Source organism: Colobus angolensis, unplaced genomic scaffold, assembly GCF_000951035.1.
Source record: "Colobus angolensis palliatus isolate OR3802 unplaced genomic scaffold, Cang.pa_1.0 Scaffold22, whole genome shotgun sequence".
In the NCBI taxonomy this organism is placed as follows: Eukaryota; Metazoa; Chordata; class Mammalia; order Primates; family Cercopithecidae; genus Colobus; species Colobus angolensis.
Genome location: NW_012115377.1, coordinates 5,010,582 through 5,021,446, shown reverse-complemented (window position 1 = coordinate 5,021,446; position 10,865 = coordinate 5,010,582). Strand labels below are relative to the sequence as shown.

At 53.2% G+C, this 10,865-nt stretch overlaps 1 protein-coding gene across 2 annotated transcripts in view; it reads right to left on the bottom strand.

The window, feature by feature from the left end:
* PNPLA6 (patatin-like phospholipase domain containing 6) overlaps positions 1-10,865 on the bottom strand; it is a 28,664-nt gene that overhangs the window by 14,520 nt on the left and 3,279 nt on the right. For both annotated transcript variants that reach the window (XM_011943565.1, XM_011943566.1), the window contains 10 exons: positions 7,721-7,861; positions 7,471-7,630; positions 7,081-7,161; positions 6,738-6,866; positions 6,357-6,437; positions 6,101-6,263; positions 5,712-5,795; positions 5,096-5,205; positions 4,838-5,005; positions 4,682-4,759 (listed from right to left, as the gene is read on the bottom strand). In XM_011943565.1, coding sequence (XP_011798955.1) covers positions 4,682-4,759; positions 4,838-5,005; positions 5,096-5,205; positions 5,712-5,795; positions 6,101-6,263; positions 6,357-6,437; positions 6,738-6,866; positions 7,081-7,161; positions 7,471-7,630; positions 7,721-7,861 — 1,195 coding nt within the window. The remainder of the gene's footprint in view (positions 1-4,681; positions 4,760-4,837; positions 5,006-5,095; positions 5,206-5,711; positions 5,796-6,100; positions 6,264-6,356; positions 6,438-6,737; positions 6,867-7,080; positions 7,162-7,470; positions 7,631-7,720; positions 7,862-10,865) is intronic.

The following is a 10,865-nucleotide window of genomic DNA, read 5'->3' as shown; positions in this document are numbered from 1 at the left end:
CTCTCAAAATGCTGGGATTACAGGTGTGTGCCACTACGCCCAGCTAGTGTTAGTGTATTTTATGCGTGGCCCAAGACAATTATTCTTCCAATGTGGCCCAGGGAAGCCAAAAGATTGGACACCTCTGATTTAAAGTATACTGAAGAGGCTGGGTGGCCCACAACTGTAATCCCAGCACTTTGAGAGGACTAGGTGTGAAGATCGCTTGAGCCCAAGAGTTTGAGACCAGCCTGGGCAACATAGTGAGACCCTGTCTCTATAAAAAAAAAAAGAAAAAAAAATTAAATTAGCCAGGCATGGTAGCATGTGTCTATAGTCCTGGCTACTCTGGAGGCTGAGGCAGGAGGACTGCTTGAGCCCAGATGTTTGAGGCTGCAGTGAGCTATGATAGAAGCTTGGGCTACAGTGCAAGACCCCGTCTCTAAAATAAGTTAAAGGCCAGGTGCAGTGTCTTACGCCTGCAATCCCAGCACTTTGGGAGGCCAAGGCAGAAGGACTGCTTGATAGTTTGAGCCCAGGAGTTGGAGACCAGCCTGCGCAACATAGCGAGACCCTCGTCTCTAAAAAAAAAAAGAGTAAATTGGGCAAAAGATCTGAATAGATACTTCTCCAAAGAAGATATACAAATGGCCACGAGGTGCATAAAAAGCTGTTCAACATCAAGTCATTAGAGAAATGCAAAGCAAAACCACAATTACACTTCACACCCACAGAGATGGCTAGAATTACAACGTGTTAGAATGTAGGTCTGGAATTCACATACACTGCCAGTGGAAATGTAAGATGGTGCCGCTGCTTTGGAGAACAGTCTAGCAAAGAAACAAACAAACAAAATAACAGTGCTTAAAAAAATTAAAAATAGAGGCTGGCCGTGGTGCCTCATGTCTGTAATCCCAGCACTTTGGGAAGCTGAGGCGGACGGATCACTTGAGGTCAGGAGTTTGAGACCAGCCTGACCAATATGGTGAAACCGTTTCTCTACTAAAAATACAAAAATTAGCTAGGCATGGCGGCATGTGCCTGTAATCCCAGCTACTCAGGAGGCTGAGACAGGAGAATTGCTTGAATCTAGGAGGAGGAGGTTGCAGTGAGCCAAGATTGCACCACTGCACTCCAGCCTGGGCGACATAGCGAGAAGCCCTCTAAAAAAAAAAAAAAAAATAGAGTTGGCTTATAACCCAGCAGTTCAACTCCTGGGTATATACCCAAGAGAAATAAAAACATATGTCCAAGCACTTTGGGAGGCCAAGGTGGGAGGATCACTTGAGCCCAGGAGTTTGAGACCAGCCTGGGAAACATAGTGAGACCCCACCTTTAAAAAAATAAATAAAACATATGTCTACACAGAAACCTTACATAAGACTAGGTGCAGTGACTCAGGCCTGTAATTCTGGCACTTTAGGAGGCTGAGGCAAGTGGATCACCTGAGGTCAGGAGTTCGAGACCATCCTGGCCAACATGGCGAAACCCTGTCTCTACTAAAAATACAAAAATTAGGCGGGCATGGCCAGGTGCGGTGGCTCATGCCTGCCTCAGCTTCCTGTGTAGCTGGGATCACAGGCATGCGCCACCATGCGTGGCTAATTTTGTTTGTTTTTTGTAGAGACTGGGTTTTGCCGTGTTGCCCAGGCTGGTCTTGAACTCCCGGACTCGAGAGATCCTCCCGCCTTGGCCTTCGAAAGTGTTGGGATTACAGGCATGAGCCACTGCACCCAGTCTAAACTAAAGTATATACTTTAAATGGGTAAACTGTATAATACGTGAATTATAGCTCAATAAAACCATTACACCCCCCAAAAAAAATATTGTTCCACTTGAGGCTCACCGACTCCCTTTTTTATTTCTTAGAGATCAACCTATTTCTTCCCACCACACAACATTTGCACAAGCTCTTCCTTCTGCCTAGAATGACCTTTCCAACAACTGCATCCAGTTTGTTCCTCCCCCTCCTTCCTTCTTAGGTCATGGCCTTAGAGGTGCCACCCTGTCTAAGCCAGACTTTGTAGTGCCAAGATCATCTCCTTTGTAGCACTAAGCACTTATGATTTTACAAGAATTTGTGTAATCCTTTGGTGAGTCATGTCTCAGAATACTGTGGGCTGCCCAAGGGCAGGGACCACTAAGGGCTTTCCCTGTCCACATTTTTTTTTGTTTTTGTTTTTTTGAGACAGGGTCTCACTCGTTGCCCAGGCTGGAGTCCTGGGGTGCGATCTCAGCTCACTGCAACCTGTCTCCTGGGTTCAAGCGATTCTCCCGCCTCAGCCTCTCGAGTAGCTGGGACTACAGGCATCTGCCACCACGCCTGGCTAATTTTTGTATTTTTAGTAGAGATAGGGTTTTACCATGTTGGCCAGGATGGTCTCAAACTCCTGACCTCAAGTGATGCGCTCACCTCGGCCTCCCAAGGTACTGGGATTACAGACGTGAGCCACTATGCCCAGGCCTTTTCCTGCCTCTTGTCCAGCTGGCAGCACACGGTTCGGGATGGGGCAAATGCTGGGTAAACACATGTTTCTTTCTTCTTTGGGTAGCCTGACCAGCTAGACACCTTCCTGTTCCACCCCTTTATAAATAAGGAACTGAAACTGCCCAGAAATGGAGAGATTCCTTCTTTATCCACCACACCAACCTGTCTGGCACCCAGTGAAGCTCCACCTGCCAAAACACTGCAGGGACCCCTGGGTGAGGCGCAGTCCCAGGAGATATAAACACATGCTGGAACCTTCTAAGACAGAATTTCCAGACTGGCCAGGCGCAGTGGCTCACGCGTGTAATCCCAGCACTTTGGGAGGGTGAGGCGAGTGGATCACTTGAGGCCAGGAGTTTGAGACCAGCCTGGCCAACAGGGTGAAACCCTGTCTCTACTGAAACTATAAAAATTAGCCAGGTGTGGTGGCACGTGCCTGTAGTCCCAGCTTCTAGGGAGGCTGAGGTGGGAGAATCGCTTGAATCCGGAAGACGGAGGTTGCAGTGAGCCAAGATCGTACCATGCGCTCCAGCCTGGGCAACAGAGCAAGACTTGGTCTCAAAAAAAAAAAAAAAGTTTCAAGGAGAAGCACAGGAAAGCAGGGGTCCCTAACAAAAGTCTTGCCAACCCAGAGAAGCTCTGAGGGGCTGCAGACCAGCCTGGTACACTGACAGGCCAGGGCTGGGTTGTGGCCAACAGTCTCCCAGATAAGCAGGGCCCGGGGCCCCCAAAGAAGCCACAAGGTAACCTTACTTCCTCAGTTGTACTAAGAACAGCTCGCAAAAGCCTCGACTTCCTCTCCAGAAAAAAGCCCATCCCTGCCATGGGTGGTTCAAGGGGACAGCAGAGTCACTGGGTCAAGTGACACAGCAACACCCTAGCTGGCTAACAGTAGGACCACAGCTCTCACCCCACCCCGACCTTGCCCCAGGCTTCTCTCCCCCGAGCCTGGGGCAGTGCTAGGGTCCCAATGCCTATGACAGCTCACTGTCACCGCAGGCCCTCCTCACAGTAAGCTGCTGCTAAACCCCCTCCCTGGCCACCTGTCACTCTTACAAACTTCACACTGTGGATAATAGACTGGATGGTTCCAGCCTGCTGCTCTGTACATTTGAGCATCCCTGGTCTCTACCCACCAGGTGTCAGAAACAGTACCCGGTGAAATCCTAACAATCAAAAATGTCGCAGCAGGCCGGGCATGGTGGCTCATGCCTGTAATCCCAGCTCTTTGGGAGGCCGAGGCAGGCGGATCACCTGAGGTCAGGAGTTTGAGACCAGCCTGGCCAACATGGCGAAACCCCATCTCTACTAAAAATACAAAAATTAGCCAGGCATGCTGGCACAGCCCTGTAATCCCAGCTATTTGGGAGGCTGAGGCAGGAGAATTGCTTGAACCCAGGAAGTGGAGGTTGCAGTGAACTGAGATTGCACCACTGCACTCTAGCCTGGGCAACAAGAGCAAGATTCTGTCTCAAAAAAAAAAAAAAAAAAAGGCTCATTGGGGTTCTGCAAACTGGGCATCTCTTCTTTATTACCCCATTCCACTGATGAGGAAGCAGAGAACCTTCTAGATCATCTGCCACACTCTAGGGGCAGAGTGTGGCTTTTAACTTTCCTCTTCTTCCTCCTCCTCCTCCTCCTCCTACCCTGGGACTTCTTGACTTTCAGCTGGTAGTCGGGTCACTAACCCTTGACAGGTCTCAGTTTCCCCATATGAACAGTGGACAGAATAGTGGGGATATATTTTCCTACACATCCTGGGTGCTTCCACAAGGCCCTGAAACCCCACCCCCAGTGCTGGTTCATGGCCTTCCAGGGCCAGATGGCAATTTGTAGCCATTTATCGAGCCCCTATCCTGGCAGCGGTCAGTGTGAGAAGCAGACACGTTAGCAAATACTGCAGGATCAGAAGTTCAGAAAACAGAATTACAGGAAGAGCCAGGGCAGGCAGGAGAGATCTCGGAGTTGGGGTCCTAGGACGAAAGGTTCAGGGGGTCACAGGTGAAGAGTTGACAGGTCCAGAGGACACAGGGTGGGGTTGGGGGTGGGGGTCACAGGATCCAAGGGTTAGAGGTTGGAAATGATAGGATGAGAGAGGTCTGCTTCTATGGGAGAAGGTGCTGGTCTTACAGTCAAAGGGCAGCGATCAGAGGTCACAGAAGTCAGAGGGAATGATCTCAGGTGGCATGGTTACAGGTCAGGGATCAGCCTTACCTGGTCTCCCTGGCGGGCAATGATGGTGCCGGCTTTAGCATGGTGCAGCAAGACTCGGCTGTTCAGGAGGGAGGGGTCCTGGGGAGGGAAGGGGGTTGAGATGGGGGCAGCCAGGCCTCCCTCGCACCCTGGGCCCAGCTCCCCTCGGCCGCCCACCTCGATCCGCATCAGCTTGGCCAGCTCCCGCTTTGCTGCCTCAAAGATGCTGCTGGTCTGGCGACCCTGGTAGGGCCCGAAGGGGCAGCCGCCGGTGGCCGACTCATCCTCACAGTAGCTGTATTCGCAGGCGCCTGCTGGCTGCTCACGGGGCTCCTGAGTGGGGGTCTGAGTGGGGCAGGCTTGTGACCTCCTGATGCTCCCTCCCAGCCACCTTCCCCAGCGGGCTCCACCACCGGCCAGGGTCCCAGGCCTTACCCGAGCGGGGGTTGCCTGGGACCCCCCGGAGGCCTCTTCCTGCAGGGACACGGAGATCCGGCCACGCTCATAGGCCATGTCGAAGTCGGAGCGGGGGCCACCCTGCAAGCCTGCAGGTGGGCAGGGGGGCAGGGGGGCAACAAAAGCCATAAAGATGATAGTAAGATTTTTAAAAAATGAGCAGGATATGGTGGTATAGGCCTGTAGTTCTAGCTATTTGGGAGGCTGGGGCTGGAGGATCACTTGAGCACAGGAGTTCAAGGCTGCAGTGAGCTATGACAGCACCATTGCACTCCAGGCTGGGAGACAGGTCTCAAAAGAAAAGAAAAGATGAGAGTAACCACAGTTGCAGTCTGAGACTAATGGATACCAATGTGCCATGGGCCACTGCTGTAGCAGACATGACCAATCAATGTCTGCACTCTCCCTCTGAATCCTTCTAAACACAGGTGGGAGAAGCACTATCTCAATGAATACCTACAAAAAAGTGCCCGGGGAAGTGCTGGCAGTATTCCCATTTCGCAGATTAAAAAAAAAAGTCAAGATGGGCAGGCGGTGGACCTGGACTCAAATCTGGAAGCCCCATGGCCCTCCCTCCAGACCCAGTGCTCCAAACCTGAGATGTCCCCTGGCATGGAGACGCAGCGGCTCAGCAGAGGCGCCGAGGTGGTTTCCAGGGATGTGGGCTTCACGGGGTCCCCTGGGGGAGACACATGTTCAGGCTCCTGCTCGTCAGAGCCACAAGGCAGATTAGCAAGTTGGGAGATAAGGAGACGCTGGGGACTGATGAACTAGTTAAAGCAATTCCAACGGGTCCTTGGGGATGAGGCCAGAGCTTTCTGGGTACCAGTCAGGAGTCAGACATGGGTACCCAGCTATGGGGTCCCTGTGGGGCTAGACAGGGTCAGGCTGACTCTTTGTAGAAAAGAAAAAGGGTCTGGGGGCTGAGATGGGGCTTCCTGGGAGATTGGGCAAGGCTGGGTCCCACCTCGGGTCCCTGGGTACCTGTAGGTCCAGGCAGTGGGGCCCCGGTGGGGTCAGGTGGCCGACCTGGGGTCTCCCTGGGCTCGTCTGTAGCTGAGGTGCTGACCATCCTCTTGGAGCCCCGCACAGGGCTGGTGCGAGTTGGGAGGCCAGGGCTGGGGAACAGACGCAGCGGCTGGATCTCCTGGGGGCAGAGAACAGCTTGTGGCCTGTCCTGGGAGTTCCATATTGATCCCGCCCCCATCCCCCTAGTGCTTGCTCCCCGCCACCCACTCACGTGGCTGAAGAGCTCGTTGGTCAGACCCAGGTAGTTGTGCAGCGCCAGGAAGGTGACTCGCTGCAGCCGCACCATGATGATCTGCAGGGCTCGAGGGGCGTGGCCATAAGATGGGGCGGGGTCAGGGGCAGGGCCAGATAGTGGGCAAGGCTAGTTCGCAGCATAAGGGGTGGGGCGGGAACCATGAGAGACCCACAGTCTGGGGAAATGGGGCGAGGCAGCTAAGGGAGGAGTCCGCGGCTGCGGACATCTGGCTGCTCCAGGCCGATAACCACAGCTCCAGCGCCTGCTGGCTGCTGGGCCTCTGCCCTTGGAGCCTGGAATGGGTGGGGGCCAGGGTGGGGTCCCTCAGGGGGTGACGGGAGGCGAAGGCCCGCTGACCTGCACGACCCGCACCAAGCTCTCGGGGTACTTGGTGAAGACCGCGGAGAACGCTTCCACCGGCAGGCGCAGCACTGTGGAATCCCGGGCCGCCCGGGCAGACACGGTCCGCTGGGGATGCTGGTGACCCTGGGGGAGAGAAGAGCGTGTGAAGAGAGACAAGGGCAGGGGCTGTGATTCCCCCTCGCTAGTCTCCCAATCCTTCCTGGCGCCAGTCCCAGGAGGGGCCATCGGCAGCATCAGGGATGAATCAGAGATTGGGGACCCGGTGATTTCCTTCAACCTAGTCTCTTGGGTGGGTCCTCGCACCCCAGCCCCCCTGCCCCAGGGACTGGTCACTCACGGTGATGACATCCAGGATGCTGAGAAGGCTGTTGACGCTGTCCCCGGGAACCACTTCCTTCACCACACACTCCTTCCCGTCCTGAGACACAGGGGACCAGGGACCCTTGGTGGCCTCACCCTGGTGACTGGCATGTCACTCCCTCATCCATCCCAATGATCGCTGACACCACCCATCCCTTCTCAGGGAAACCTGCCAAGCCTTCCAACCAGCAGGCATTCAATACCTGTAACTACTGAGCAACCATGCAGACCACCCCAAATGTCCTTGGTCACCCCCGTTCCCCTGACTCCCGATGACACATCTCTAAAGACCAGCCCTGCAGACCAATGACTGCTGCCCATCCCCACCACCCATCCTCCTGCAGCAGCCCTGGGGAGGCCCACTCACAGGCCCCGGCAGACAGAGCTCCAGTAGCCCGTCCTGCACCACGTAGATGCTGGCATCTGGCTGGCCCGGCCGGAAGACGTAGTCACCCTGGCCCAGCCGCTGGAAGACCATGTGGCGGCAGAGCTCCAGGAAGAGCGGCTTCTCGAAGTGGCCCAGCACCCTGTTGGACAGGCAGTGGGGGACAGAGGCTGGAGGTCAGGGCGGCCCCACGTCTGTAGTCCTCCACCCCCACCTGCACCCCAACACTGACCGGACGTTCTTGAGCATATAAAGCACTTCCGAGGGCAGATGGGAGTTAGCCAGGTCGCCCTCGGTCAGGTCAGCTTCCAGCACTGCCGGAGGGGGCTCCTTCCGCTGCAGCGTGGGGGTCTCTTTCTGGATGCGCAGAATCCTGGTGGGAGGGGAGGGGTGCCGGGGGGTGAGGGGGACAGGAAGAAGGCTCAGGCAAACCTGAGACCCCTACATACCCCTTTCCCCAGGGCTCACATACAGTAATCTCTGGCCCGCTGGCCAAATCAGGCCAGCCACCATTTTTTTTTTTTTTTTTTGAGACGGAATCTTGCTCTGTCTCCCGGGCTGGAGTACACTGGCTTGGTCTCCGCTCACTGCAAGCTCCGCCTCCTGGGTTCACACCATTCTCCAGCCTCAGCCTCCCGAGTAGCTGGGACTACAGGCGCCCGCCACCACACCCAGCTAATTTTTTTTTTGTATTTTTAGTAGAGACAGGGTTTCATTGTGTTAGCCAGGATGGTCTCGATCTCCTGACCTCGTGATCTGCCCACCTCGGCCTCCCAAAGTGCTGGGATTACAAGCGTGAGCCATCGCAACCGGCCTTTCTTTTTTTTTTTTGAGACAGAGTCTCACTCTTTTACCCAGGCTGGAGTGCAGTGTGCAGTGGCGAAATCTCAGCCCACTGCAACCTCCACCTCCCAGGCTGAAGCGATTCTCCTGCCTCAGCCTCCCAAGTAGCTGGGACTACAGGTGGGTGCTACCACGCCTGGCTAATTTTTTGTATTTTCAGTAGAAATGGGCTTTCCCCATGTTGGCCAGGCTGGTCTCAAACTCCTGAACTCAAGTGATCCTCCCGCCTCAGCCTCCCAAAGTGCTAAGATTACAGGCGTAAGCCACTGCACCAGGCTGGCCACATTTATTTTTGTAAATAAAGTTTTATTGGTACAAAGCCACATTCATGTATTTGCATATCATTATGGCTGCTCACACGCAGCAGAGTCGAAGAGTTGCAATGGGGCCATATGTGGCCAGCAAAGCCTGAAACATTTACTATCTGGCCCTTTATGGAAAAACCCTATGACCCCAGACCTAAAGTTCTCTGAGATGGCCCCTCCACTAGGCATAGGCCCCTGAGTTGAACCCTTTAGGGAGGCAGACCCCAACATAGCTTCCAAGATAAGGGTAAGCCCGGAAATGGTATGTATGTTTGTCGTGGGCGTCCTGAAATGGTCCTTCTAGTAGTCACAGAGTAGACTGCTGAGATATTGCCCTTAACGTGAGTATGCCTTTGACATGGCTTCCAATATATGAGAAGACCGAAGATACAGCCTCTCTGCTCAACGTAAACATTCCTGAGATAGACCTTCCTCCCAGTCTGAGAGAATCTTGAGACAGTCCCTCTGATGACCACAGAGGTCCCTGAAGTAGCCCTCATTATAAATGGAGAATCCAGAGATAGCCCCTCTGCTAATTGTGGACCTGGGCAAGCCCTTCCCCACAAGTCACAGTGATTGCTGGGACAGACTCTCCACTGGCAAGAGATCCCTGAGATAGACCTTGGAGGATGGGACCCTAGGTTAAACTCAATGAAATCAAGAAATTCAGTTATAATTCCTTTTCTGGCTGGGCGTGGTGGCTCATGCCTGTAGTACCAGCACTTTGGGAAGCCAAGGTGGAAGGATTGCTTGAGGCCAGGAGTTCAAGACCAGCCTAAGCAACACAGCGAGACCCCCATCTCTACAAAAAATTTAAAAATTAGCCAGGCATGGTGGTGCTTAAGAGGCTGAGGCAGGAGAGATCCCTTGAGCCCAGGAGGTCAAGGCTGCAGTGTGCTGTGACTGTGCCACCGCACTCTAGCCTGAACAACAGAGTGTGATCCTGTCGCCAAAATAATAATAATAATAATTATTATTATTATTGTTATTATTCCTTTTCTGATCAGGGATACCTTGAGCTAACTCTTCCCTAGGTCACAGAAAGCTGAGATAGCCCTCTGACAATCATGAAGACATCAGGGTAGTCCCTTAAGAGATGCAGACACCAGAGACAGCTCCTATGATGTGGAGAAACCTGAGATATGGACCCTCAACTGATCATAGGGAACTTCGAGATAGCCCTTCTACTCAACTCATAGAAAGCCCTGCCGTTGGCCAGGCGCGGTGGCTCATGCCTGTAATCCCAGCACTTTGGAAAGCTGAGGCAGATGGATCACAAGGTCAAGAGATCGAGACCATCCTGGCCAACGTGGTGAAACCCCGTCTCTACTAAAAATGCAAAAATTAGCTGGGCATGGTGGCGTGCGCCTGTAGTCCCAGCTAAGCTGGAGGCTGAGGCAGGAGAATCTTTTGAACCTGGGAGGCAGAGGTTGCAGTAAGCCGAGATCGCGCCACTGTACTCTAGCCTGGCGACAGAGCAAGACTCCATCTCAAAAAAAGAAAAAAAAAAGAAAAGAAAAGAAAGAAAGGCCTGCCATTGCAGGACTATTGATCATGGAGAGCCCTGGTGTGAAGAAACCATTGAGGCAGACCTCCAGGTAGACTCCATGACGTAAGGGGATCCCAGAGCCAGCACTCAACTTGCAAAGAGAGTTGGAGAGCCTTTCTCACAGACCCTGAGATAGCTCCTTGCTGCCAGCAGGGATCTCTGATGCATCCTTCCTATATTTCTAGTGCAAGAAAATTCCTAAGAGCCCCTAGGGAATAGAAACTCCTGAGACAGCCTCCTTAGTGTGGGAAGCACTCCAAGGTCCATAACACAGGATTGATGCCTTCTGATGTAGAGAGATGCCTGAGATAACCCCTGGAGAAGAGAGGCTGGAGGCTGCAGATAGCCCCTTTAGGAGATCATAGAAACACAGTTACCTAGTGAAGTACCCTGGAAGAAAACCACTCATGTGAGGAGACTCATGAAATAACCTACGTGGAGACCCCTGATGTAGACTCCCCCACTAAATATATAGCAAGACCTCTGAGATACTGACTTGGGAACAAATAGCTCAGATACCCCAGTTGAAGGAGAACATTACTGAGTTAGCCCTCAGGAAAGAGAGACCCTAGAGAGAGCATATCTGGTGTGGAAGAGCTCTGAGATAGCCCCTCAGAGGAGAGGAGAGTCCAGAGATGTCCCCTCTGAAACAGGAAGACATTCTTTTTTTTTTTTTTTTT